Raw genomic sequence first — 13,850 nt, 5'->3', positions numbered from 1 at the left:
GTTGGAAATTAACATTTCTACGCCAAATTCATTGCACAGAGAAGAAATTCACATTCCCTCAAACACATTGTCAGGTGCGTTGGAAATACGCCAAATCAACTAACTTCATTGAGGAAGAGAACCACATCATTGCAGCAACGCCACCGTCCACCGTGTATCCAAACTTTCCACTGCTCCTATCAAATAAATTTATTGTAGGACTGAACCTGGAATCCGACGAGCAACACGTCGGCCAGAAAGGTTCGTTGCAACACCCAGACCATTACGGATTTCAGCGACAAGATGGCACGACTATTAACCAACCTAAACAATGCAACGTTACTAAAATGGAAGGTAAACGCAACATCTAGTGAAGGCAAGATGATATTACTTTGCAATGATGAACACGCTCTTTTAGCGTACAAAAAAGGCCTAAATGCCCTATACTCTGAAACGATCCAAGCATCGCAACCGAAATCTTTCCAAGAAGCTAGGAAAATGGCAGAAAGCTTAGTGTTCTCCGACCAAAATCAACGTGTTTTACATTACCGTGGCAACACACTGCCACAAAATAACTTTCAGAGAAGAAATAATTCAAATTCTCTAGGTAGATATAACAATTATAACAACAAAAATAATCATTTTAGAGATAATCAAAGAAATCAGCATAATATTAATAACAATTACAATCACAGAAATCAGTATAATAATAATGGTTAAAGAAACCAACGCAACAATACTGGCGAAAGAAACTAAAATAATGGCCAAACCATAATAACATGCAAAGAAACCAATACCAAAATAATTATTATAGAAATACAAATCGTAGATACATACATGCGATGGACGCCCAGGAAAACTACAAGCAACCAGAGGTGGGAATGGAGAACCCTCCACTGGTTCGAAATTAAATACTGTAAAAATTTTAAATCAAACCCTGTCTAACTATATTTCAATATTCTGTTCTGAATTAAACACTAATATAAGATTATTAATAGATCCTGGTGCCGAAGTGCCTATTATAAAAAATCTTAACGTTGACTATAACTCTCACAATACATATAAACTTTCAGGTATAACGAGTGAACATATACAACCCCTAGTAACATCCAAGTTAACTTAACTTTTTGAAGAAATATGGATAACTCAAACTTTCGCAGTAGTAACATTTGGGAAGTATTTTGGGAAGAGATTTTCTAACAACATATATGGGAGTCCTTGACTATTATTCTTTTACTTTAATCATACAATCAGGCAATAAACAAGCAGAAACACCAATAGTATGCAAACCAATTACTATTGCAAAATGCAATATATCTTTTGCAAAATGTAATATATCTTTTGCAAAATGCAATATATCTTCTAACGCCATCGACATTCATTGGTCGTGGGTAATCCTCAATTACTTTATATTTAGCGGGGTCAGTTTTTACGCCATTCTCAGTGATTAAATAACCTAAACATGTCACTTCATGTTTTAAAAAGTTACACTTCCCGGGATTTAATTTGAGATTGGTATCGCTTAGTCATTGAAATACTTTTTCCAAATTAATGTTGTGATCTTTTTCCAAATATTATGATGTCGTCAATATATAAAAATGCTTCAGTTTCCAAGCCTGTTAATGCTAGTGTCAGCATTCTCTGGAAACTGTTTGAAGAAATTTTTAGGCCAAATGGTAGTCTTTTAAATTCATAATTTTGTACAAATTTCCAACTTACATACAATGGCTTTATTGTTGTTTAGGAATCCTCTGCAAGAAATAAAGTCCATTAAAATTAACATCGAGATAATAAAAAAATACTTACCTGAAATCATTCCTCAGCACACTCGTCTGCAGCATACTTCAATACACCTATCCCCCGATTTACACGGTAGATACGTTCCTGAGAAAAATGTGTAAATCGAAAATTAAAATTTTCAAGTCAAAACCGTGTAAATCGAAAAGCTTGCAGAAAATGTATAATTTTGCTATTTAACAGTTGTGATTTTTTTCAATATTTTTAGGTGTACACGGAAATAAAAATAAAATGCATTGACAGGTTAAAATATGTAATATGTTACGGAAACACTGTTTTTTTATTTAATTACAATACATTAAACAGAAGAACAAAAAATAAAATCAAAGGTGTTTTATTATCCTTCATCACTATCAGAAATTACTCTCATTCTTTTTTTTTGGAATCGAAGGTTGGAATTCACTTTCATCACTCGAAGTTATTTGTGCCGATTCGATGTTTGAAGCAGAAATATTTACATTCTGAGAGGTGGTAATAAAATCGGTTATTAACAATTGCTTCGAATTTTTTGTAAGATCTTTGTAAACTTCTTCATATTGAGCCAAGCAGCGATTTATGTCACGTTGGAATCGTAAAGCCCTTTCAACGTTTGTGTCATTTTGTATAAAATGATTACCCAGCTTTCTTCCCAATGCGAGTCCTTCGCGGATGACTTTAGCAGTGAATGTTACTGATACTAATTCCTCTTCATCAGATTTGTCAGACTCACTTTTGCAAACTAAGTTAACTAAATAATCCTCACTTAGTTCTGTATCAGCCATTAACTCTGCGATATCATCATCAGTAAAATCATCAAAACCTTCTCCGCCCAATGAATGCGCCATCTGTACTATCTGCGAATATTCATCATTTAACGTTGAAATGGAATGTTCATTTTTGACTACATTTGGCCACAATTTTTTTCAACAGCTATTGAGCGTTGCTTGCTTAATCGCAGTGTATGATAAGGCGATATGCTTCACACAGTCTAATATTGTAAAATTTTTCCAAGCACTAATAACTGTTAAAGATTCATTGTTCTCCATTTGTTCCAAAATATATGTAAAGGCTCGTTTTATGTACAAAGCTTTAAAAGTAGAAATTATGCCTTGGTCCAATGGTTGTAATAATGAAGTTGTATTTTTTGGTAAAAATTTTACTCCAACGTTCTCATATTCTAGATCTTGCGGGTAACCCGGCGCATTGTCAATTAACAAAAGCACTTTAAAAGTCAATCCCTTTGAGCTTAAATATTTTTTGGCATCTGGGATAAAACATTCATGAAACCATTCAGTAAACATTGCAGCAGTAACCCACGTTTTCTTATTAGCCCTCCAAAAAACGGGAAGATTATTGATGTTTACTCCTTTAAAGGCACGGGGCATTTATGATTTGTTAATCACTAAGCATTGGTACAGAAAAGAATTGTTATGCGATCTTTTGCTGCTTTATGACCACTAGCCGATTTATAAAATTTTGAGACATAAGTCCTTTCAGGCATTTTTTTCCAAAATAACCCTGACTCATCAGCATTGAAAACCTGATCATGGGTGTATAAATTGTCGTTAACAATTTCTGCAAAATTTGCTGGATATTCTTGGGCTGCATCTACGTCGCCAGAAGTCAGTTCATCTTTTAATTTTAAGCTGTGTAAAGAATGTAAAGTAAAAAAAAACTTATTTGGAAAACCGTGTAAAAGCGAAAACGTGTAAAACAAGTACCGTGTAAATCGGGGGATAGGTGTAGTTAGATGTTCCTATAAATGAATTTAAATTATAAATACCTTTGCACCATCACTTCACGCACGTCACTTGGAGTTATTTAAACAAAAGTACATTTCGTTTATATAAATAATTTTATTATATTAATTATTAAACTCCGATTTCTTTAACTAACTTTTTTTATTTTAATAAATTTTAAAATGTAAACAAACATTTGCAAACGTCAAAAACGTTAGAATGCAATTCGATGTAAAAAGATGCAAAAGGAAGCTTTTGTGCAAATGTTTTAAATTGCATTAAGTTTGTTATGAACTTAAACAAGCTGTTGATGTTTTGTTGGCTTGAATCGAACTGAATTAATAGAATCAAACAAAAGCTAACCAAACCAAATCAATTATGCTGAGATATGCATTCTTAAGATAAGTGTGGTGGTGTTTGCCGTATGTAAGTTAATTCCTATAGGAGGAACCATAAGCGCAACATTCTTCATAAAGAAAACAAAGAATACTGTGTGCAGCTTGCCTACAGTGATAATGGCTGAATCAGCATAAACAGTAAGCAAGCTTCAATGCACTTGAAATAGAGTAAACAGGAAGCGTTACTTTGTCTGAAGGATAAATTCCTAAACAAAACTATAAAAAAAAAGTAAGACAAAACTTAATTTGACAAATATGTGGAATAAATCCACATAACACCTCTGCCCTTAAAGAAAGGCAATGACATAGTAATTGACTTTACCTTCAGAAGCAAATCACATCACAACAAACGGGCATGGCCAACCCCAACCTTGACTTCAATTAATCCAAATCAATAACTTTATTAAAATATATATAAAACAACATTTAAATTTTCATATAGGTTTTGTTTAACATAAATAATAAAATTTTTTTTTTATATGATTATATTAACTAATTTCTTTCTTACAGTATATGCTTATCGGATTCAAATTCATTTTATATTTGAAATGTTTTATAATAAATTTACTAAATATTAAGTATATTTATTTATATATTTACCATTAATAATTGTACTTATTTTTAAAATTATTATGTTCAACAGTTACTTCGCCATCAGATTTTTTAGTAGTATATACAACAATATTATTCCTCAAGGGATTTGGCGACTCCTTTTTTACATTAAAACATTTATTAAATATATTTATACATAAATTTCCTTTTATACATTTTATAATAAGTATTATCATAATTATAGTTATAAATAATGACATTAATCCGTACCAATATGAGTTGGAATTCAATTTAATAGAATTAAGAGACTTTGATATAAAACTTTTCTGATTATTTATTTTAATACTTAAATCATCAATATTTTTAATATTGCAAGGTTTTAGTTTAGATAATAATTCAATTTCTTCTATTTTATTAATCTTTATGTTTAAACAGCAATCATCAGAATAACCAAAATATAGGTCGTTAAATACAGTTTTATTTCTGTTATCAGATATTATAATTTTATAATCTACAGTTTCGAACTTACAATTAAAATCAAAATACAATATACCAACTCCATTCAAATATCCTTTTTCTTTAATTTTATTTTGTTTACATTCATATTCATATTTCATTTCATTGGTTACGGCGTACATATATTTATTATCATTTATTTTCATGTATGTCTCTACATTATATGGTATGTATTTCATATGATAACGTTTACTGTTTCGTTTCATAAAGTTATTTAAAACACAATTTTCTACAGTAATAGTTGATTTAGATATTAATTCATTAGCTAACAGATAGTTATTATCAACAACTTCAAAATCATTCAAATTATCAAACATGGCAAAATATTCCTTATCCCTAGATATTAAAAAATAATTATTTTCCTTTTCTAATATTACTTGTTTATTCTTCTCCAATATTGGAACTGGGCCCTGTTGCACCAACACTTTTCACTTTTCACTTTGCAAAATTTATGAGTGACTTTTTTTTGCAAAGTAAAAGTGAAAAGCGTTGCACCAAAGACTTAACATAATTTACTTTGCACTTTGCAAATAAAAATTTTACTGCAAAGTCTTTGCATAAAATGCAAAGCAAAGCGTTGCACCAAAAAATTAGATCACTTTCATTTTGTATTGGTTTTTGAAAGCATTTCGATTCTGTATGTATACTTGTTTTTTGTTTGTTTGATATTTTGATGCTATGAGTACATGATTTATGCATAGTATGTACTTATGAGTTTAATTTTTGTTCAAAATAAAAGTTTTTAAAATAATATTTTATTTTAATAATTTATATTATTACAATTTGTAATATTTGTATAATTTTAGTACAATTATATGTTATACATTAATACAAAACACAAAATTTTTGTATATGATTTCTTTTATTGACATTGAATCGTAGATAAAGAAGTTGTGTATATCCATAGAGACCATTTTTATGCTTTTAATTTATTTTGCAGTTTGAAAAGTTATAGAAAAAGAATTTATATGTAAGGAGTATGAGTATGAGTTGTTTTAACAACAATTATATTGAAAAACAAAGTTAACAAATATAATAAGTTGCTTTTATATAAAAATTTAGTTGAAAATCTGTCATTATTATTTAATTTTAAAATATTATAAGTTATTAAAGTATTGTTTACTTGTCGCTGTGTATTATCCTAATACAAAAGAAACCTACGCATAAAGGGCCTAAATTATTGATTTTATTTAGAACATTTTTCTTAATTTATACAAAATTACCTTAAAACTAACTTAACTAATTTTACTATCAACGTTAAAATAATATGTTGTCTGTTATCACTAATTTTAGTGAACTATATTATTTTTAATTACATTTCAAACAAGGTTCAAAAAACGAAGCAAGTCCAGGCACTTGTGATTTTTTCTTCTATTGTCTTTAGAAATACATTTTTATTATCATAATTAGATACGGATAATTAGATATTTAAAAATGTTACAATGTTAGCTATTATAGGATATTTTTTACCCATGTTTTTTCTTGGTTCATAATTCGGAGAATTTGAACGATAACAGACTTATAATAATTATAAACTGCTCATTATAATAAATAAGTGTTCATGCTTAAACAATAATTCACATAAAATATTTATTTTAAATGTATTATAAATTTTTTTTAGAAACTGAACTCTTTAATTCACAATTTAAAAGTATTGTCCGGTAATATATCCCTTTAATTATTGCAACTAAATTTATTTCAAAAACAGCAATAATATTTGCTTAAACTAATTTTCTATTTCTATTTTTTTAAAACTATTTTTATTTATTTATTAATGATTTCTTTCATTTTACGCATTGAAAGAAATCACTTTGCAAAATTTGCAAAGTGAATTAATCATTTGCAGTTTTTTTGAAAAGTTTTGCAGTTTACTTTTGCAAAACGCAAAGTAAAAAGTGTTGGTGCAACAGAAACTGCAAAGAAATCAGTTTTTTGTCAAATATTTCACTTTTCTTTTCATACTTCACTTTTCACTGAAAAGTACTTTGGTGCAACGCTTTGCATTTTTTGAGTGTTTTCAAAACTTTGCATAACTCAATTCTCAAATTAATGCTTTATGTTCTCAATGAGAGAAAAATGCTCAAAAACTCATAAAAATTTGCAAAGTTAAAAGTGAAAAGTGTTGGTGCAACAGGGCCCTGGTGTTACGTGATAGGTATCATAAATGTCCTTTTTGACAAATGGAACTAGAACTATTACAATTATAATCTTCTTGATTTCAAAAGCTTTAATTTTAGAATACTTTATAATTTGGCTGCATGATTCCAAACTGGGTGTATATAAAAGATTTGGTTCATTTTTATTTTTCAGTAATATATCAATAAATTTTTCTGGACTCAATAACATTGGGTGTATTAATTTTAGTTGCATGAATAAAATGATATCAATTAGCCTTTCTAATTCAAATTCAAGATCTGAACAACTGTTTACTATTTTTTATTATATTTCTTGCATGTATTCAAATACAGCCATATTTTTACTGTTTTCATTAACTGTTCCTATTAATGAGTTAAGTTTATTTATGATTTTATTGGTAGTATTCTGTATATCTTCGAAACTTTTCTTTATGTTTAAGTTTTGTTCATTTAAATTTTGAATAATTTTAATTTCTTCCTTCGATCCTGTTTTTATAAACTCTTCATTATTATTTATATCCGTTATCACCTTGTTATAATATTCAGCATCCTCACTATCCATTACCAAATAAAACTTTCAGCCCTGATCCTATTATATTTAATATTCCTCTCTTGTTTCTATTTCCCTTCAAACTAGACTTAATTCCAAGCATATTATGTACTACATTTATTTTTTTTATTAAATTTTTAAAATGCTGTTTTCCAAAAACAATGATCTCTTCACATTCGTGATAGGAATCTATGCAACTTTTATCTACATGATCTACTTTACTCCCAAGCCAATTAATTTTATCTTCATAAGAAGTTAGATTTACATTAGTAATTATGGATGTATGACCGTCCACGATTCTGGTTTCCTGTACTTTCTTGAAATAGAAGCTTCCTTTCCCATTAATATCCTCAATTTTAAGAGCGAATATAGCTAGAAAAAAGCTGAAAAGTTTAAACAAAATTAGTTTTCAATATATCTTTTAATTAGATTTTTTGAAATTTTTCTTGTTCTACGATTTGTTCCTATAAAGACATTAGCTTCGGTAACTTTTACAATGGTATATGGACCAGTAAAAGTGTTCTCTAACTTTTTATTTTTTGTAAGATTTTTCACAACTAGGTGTATCTGTTATCTTTTTATCATAGATTAATTTTGACTTTTCCTTACAAACCGTTGTATTTTCTTTTACTTGCTTTTCAATGTTCTCTATGATATCTTTTATATTATTGACATATCTCCCTATAGTTACTAAATCTAAAGCGTCAATTCCACTCGGTCTATTTCCTTTCCTTCCAAAAAAACTCATTCCTTCCGTGTGGTGAAAAACCAGTGGAGGAATGAGTTGTTGTGTTATAACATAAACCTGCAAACTTCATTGCTTCATCCCAATTTGATTTCTCTAAATCAACTGTATACAAATATTCTTTCAATCTTTCATGAATTCTGATGAGTCACACTAGTAGTAATATGTTTAATCTTAAAGATTTTAGCTAAATCCTTCATTAGTTCGTTACAAAACTCTGTAATATTATTTTTGGAATACCAAAATAGGTAATCCATTCATTTACAATCCATTCGTTACAAAACTCTGTAATATTATTTTTGGAATACCAAAATAGGTAATCCATTCATTTACAAACGCTTGAGCAACAGTTTCGACACTTTTATCTTTAAGTGGTGTAAAACGTACATATTTTGAAAGACTGTCTTGTATACTCAATGCGTACACATTTCCTGCTTCAGATATTGGATAAGGTCCAATTAAATCCATGCTGACTTGTTCAAGTGCACTATAAGCTTTTGAAACCAATTGCATATGCATTCTAGTAGGATGTCTGTCAATTTTACCTAATTGATACTTTTTACAAGCTCTTACATAGTCTGCAACCATATCATTTAAATTTTTCCATGTATATTTTTCTCTAATTTTCGCAATAGTTGCTTTTTGTCCGACATGACCACCTAAAATATTATCATGATATTCCTTAATTATTTCTTTCATTTTCTGAGAGTCTGTTACCTCGATCATTTTTCCTCTCTCCTAAACATTTTCCTCAACATTGTTTTTAAAGTTTACTTTAACCGATTCTTTTTCATTATTTTTAATTTCTATTTTCTCCTGAGTATGTTCCGCGTTTTCATATTCTCGTTTGCTCTGTTCGCTATAACAACTACAACGTTTCTTTTTCTTTTCTTTTCTTGTTACTACTAACACATTTCTACTTAAATGATCAGCTACTACATTTTCAACTCCTTTTTTATATTCTATATCATACGTATACTCTTCTACCTTAAGTCTCCATCGTACTAATCTCGATCCAGGGTCCTTTATATTCAACAACCATTTCAATGGCTTATGATCTGTTCTGATCAAAAATTTCTTTCCATACAAATATGGTCTGAATACTTTTATGGTCCAAACAATGGCCAAACACTCTTTTTCTGTTGTGCTGTAATTTCCTTCAGCACTATTCAAACGTCTACTAATAAACTGAATTGGCATGTCTTTACGGCCACACTCTTGTGATAGCACCTCCCTCGGACCTTCATTTGAAGCATCTGTTGTAATAATGAATTTCTTTTCAAAATCTGGAAATTGCAAGGTTACCACACTGGCTATGCTATCTTTCAGTTTACCAAATGCATTGTCCTGCTTCTCCCCCCAAAAAAACTCAACTTCTTTCCTAAAAAGTTTATTAATAGGTGCCGCTATTTGACTAAAACCTTTAATAAATCTTCTATAATAATTTATCGCTCCCATGAACGACTGTATTTCCGTAATACTCTTTGGAGGAGACAATTTTACTATCGCCGAAACTTTATCTGGATTAGGTTAAACACCTCGTTCTCCAATAACATGACCCAAATATGCGACTCCTTTCCTTAGAAATTCACACTTATCTGCTTGTACCTTCAGATTGGCTTTCCATAGTTGCTCCAAAACATCTCTTAGTTTTTCATTGTGATCAGTTAAATCTTTACCATATACCACAATATCATTCACGTACACAAAACATTTAATTCCTTTTATTCCTATTAGAATGATATCCATCATTCTCTGAAAAATACTAGGTGCATTTTTCAATCCAAATGGCATTCTCTTAAACTCATAATGTTCATGTGGGTAAGTGAATGCTGTTTTCTTGATATCCTCCTTAGTCATTTTAATCTGATGAAAACCATTTGTTAAATCAAGTGTTGTAAAATATTTATACATTCCTAATTGGTCTAAAATCTCGTTGATATTTGGTATTGGATATGTATCCGCCACCGTCATTTCATTTAATTTCCTTAAGTCGACTACCATTCGCCACTTAGTTTTTCCAGAAGCATCTTTCTTTTTCGAAACCATCCACACAGGAGAATTCCACGGCGATTTAGAATTCTGTATAACATCATTTTCTAACAATTTCTTCACTTGATTCTTTACTTCCTCTTCATGTAGCTTTGGATATCTATATGTTTTCGTATAAATAGGTTTTACTCCTTCTTGTGTTCTTATACCACAAGTTAACGTATCAGTGAAACTCAATTTTGCTCCTTCTGAAATGAACAAATCACTATATTCTGAAATCAATTTCCTAATTGATTCATTCTCCTCATCATTCATATAATCAACTCTTAATCTCTTTTGTATACATTCACACCTATTTCTTATTTGAAAGACTCTCTCTTTCATTAATTTTTCTTTTTTAGGATCCTTTCTACAATTATCAACAATATTATAATCTCTAAAGTCTTCTACCTTCAACGGAAAATCAATTACAACTTTTTCCTCACATTTATTTATAATGCTTACTAAGCATTTTCCATTTCTCATTGTACTAATACAATGAGGAATGACAATTTTTTCATCTTCATAACGCGGAACATACACATCTAATCCATTCATTTTACCTTTCTTAACCTTAATAGAACATTCTTGGCGGAACAAATTCTTCAAATTTATTACATTGGAGACTATATACATTTTTATCAACATAAAATAAATCCTGGTCATGATCTATCTTGCACTTAAAATGGCCTAAAAAGTCAGCTCCATTTATGCCATCATTTGGTATCAAGTGAAAATTCCATCTGTAATTATGCATTTTGCCTTTTAAATTCTTAATTCCTATTCTAATAGATGCATTTCCTATTGTTTTTTCAGATTTTTTGCCTATACCAACTAATTCTATCTTATTAATATTATTCATTTCTTCTATATATATGCATTTAGATTTAATTAAACTAATACTAGCCCCAGTATCTATAAGGAATTTATAAAAGCATTTCTTATGATCTATTATTATATAAGGACTTCCTTTACTCACATTTAAGGAAAACGTTGCCTTAGTTACGTTTTCTACTTTCGTAAATTTTTGTTTCCTTCCGGAGAAACATTCTTTTGTACTACCTTTGAGTAACATTGATTTGCAAAATGTCCTATTTTGCCACATTTATAGCACTTCATAATTTTTTCTCCAGTGCTATTAGTTTGTTCCTTGTTAGTGGTACACTTTGAAGCGATGTGCCCTAATTTTCCGCAATTGTAGCACTTTATTTGTGTTACTTTAACACTGAAATTTCGTCTCACACTTTGTCTGTAACTTATTCTGGATTGTTCATCCTGTGCAAATCTTCCAGCCTCTGACAACGATTTGGACGACAATTGTTCACGTATTGGCCGATTTCTCCATCTAAGCCATTTATGAACACATTTAAAACGATCTTAGTTTCAATATAATTATAAACTGCTTCTCTAACACTATCATCCTGAGTTTCTATTTTCGCATCAGCTCCCAATTTCCTAGACATGGTTTGCATAAATAATTGAAACTGCCTAACTGTTCGTCCTCCTTGTCTAGTAGATATCAGTTCTCTATATTGTAACGACCTTTCCGGCCTCTACCGCGGCCGGGGTATACTCAGCGTATACCAGGGTTCAGTACAAAAAACTCAACAACCAAAAAATTTAATAGGCCATATTAAATTACAATTTATTATAAAAAAAAAATACATTACACGATTTAACATACTTCAAATAATTATATTTAACTATCATGGATATTCTTAGAAAATTAAATAATACTTCAAAAAGCTAAAACAAAACATACTTCAATTAATTATATTTAAATTTCATGGATATCTTAATTATTATATAAAAGAAACTTAACTCGGAGTACTTTCAAAAAAAACTAAGTAAATAAATAATTAATGTAATAGGTAACAGTATTCATTTAGTTATTATTGCTATTCTGGCAATTCATGCCTTGTTGTTGTTAACGTTCGCGCCACTGCTACTGTTGCCGTCGCCGTTGCTGTCCCAGGTGTCAGTTTGATTTTATTACATTTAATGCATTCGATACTTGATTTATTGATATAAAAAAAACGTTCATTGGATATATGTTATTGAAATATAAAAATTGTTAGATGTTAACTCTTTTCTATTGTTTAATTTCGTATTTATAATTTAGTTAGTAATATATTTTAATTTCTTTAAACACTTCATTTGGTTTCCTTTGTGGTTAATAATGTCACATATTCTGCGGTAAAGCAAAGGCACTAGAGATAAACACACGTTTCTCAAAAAAAAATTGGGGTGTTTTATATAATTTTTTTTATATTTAAAATACTTGATAGTTATTATGGTATAAAACACTGTTCCAGAGTATAAATTTATATATTAAAATCTTCACGCCACTTCCGATAAGAGTTTCATATATATCTTTTTTTTTATTTCTTGTGTATTTCTTTGCGGATCACTGAAGTTAAACTCTGTCATACGTTCTGCCCGTTCCGTTCAAAATAAACTCCCCCAAGAAGACAGAAAATCCTCCGAATGCTCCTTTTATTTACTTTTATATCACTGCTTAACTCATACTTTTTAATCCGCCGTTTCTCGGTCAATGCACTTAATTAATGTTTTCTACTTCGAGACTCACGAAAGCTTTCCATTATTTTGTTATTGATTCTCTTACCTTGCAATGTTTACGCTGCATTCTCAGCTTCTCTTATTACTCATTGCAACTTTTGGCGATCAAACGAAAATTATAACAAAACAAATTAAAATGACATTTCTCATATTGCAGGTTTTTTTTGTTATAATTTTTATAAGCGTGTTTGGATGTCAGTGATTTTTTATTTATTTTTTTTTAAATTATTTTTAAAAAAAAGAATCATCACTGTAAGATCAATTTTATTTTTACTTCAAAAATTGATCATTACAATATAAAGCTAGTGTACTATCACTATCTTTATAGTTCTGTTTGAGTTGAGTCTTAAGTTCATTCCAATTGCCTATAACTTTATTTTATAATTTTAATCTTGCGTTTCTTGATACCTGTGATTTTATATATTTAAATAGGAAATCTTTTTGATGCGGCTTTGCTACGCCTATAGCATCATCGCAAGCGGAGACAAATGTGTAAAGCTCAGTTTTATCGCTTTTAAACTCGGATATTAATTTTATTAATGTATTAATATCTACCATCTCTCCTAATCCACTCGAATTACTAGAATTACCAGAATTGCCTGAACTACCTGAACTTCCTACATTTACATTATCATTTGTTGCCATTATGAATTTTATATAACACGAAATTATTGACAAAAACTATTATTAACTTCTATGAATTCCAATATATATATGTATATATATATTTTACTTTAACAAAATTAATTTATATTGATTTCTATAAACAACAAAATTTAATTTAGTTTCACTTATATGTGTTTTTTTTTTATAATTCATAAAACAAACACCGTTATTTGTAAAATAAGT

General features: G+C 29.3%; 1 protein-coding gene across 1 annotated transcript; it reads left to right on the top strand.

The window, feature by feature from the left end:
- The first annotated feature begins 282 nt into the window (after positions 1–282).
- On the top strand, positions 283–699 carry LOC119676771 (myb-like protein D). Its single transcript, XM_038088027.1, has one exon. It carries the CDS (start codon positions 283–285, stop codon positions 697–699), a length of 417 nt encoding a protein of 138 aa, XP_037943955.1.
- The last annotated feature ends 13,151 nt before the right edge of the window (positions 700–13,850 follow it).

This window comes from Teleopsis dalmanni, chromosome 2 (genome assembly GCF_002237135.1).
Source record: "Teleopsis dalmanni isolate 2A chromosome 2, ASM223713v2, whole genome shotgun sequence".
In the NCBI taxonomy this organism is placed as follows: Eukaryota; Metazoa; Arthropoda; class Insecta; order Diptera; family Diopsidae; genus Teleopsis; species Teleopsis dalmanni.
The sequence above is the reverse complement of the archived record's forward strand: the minus strand, read 5'-3'. Positions and strand labels throughout refer to the sequence as shown.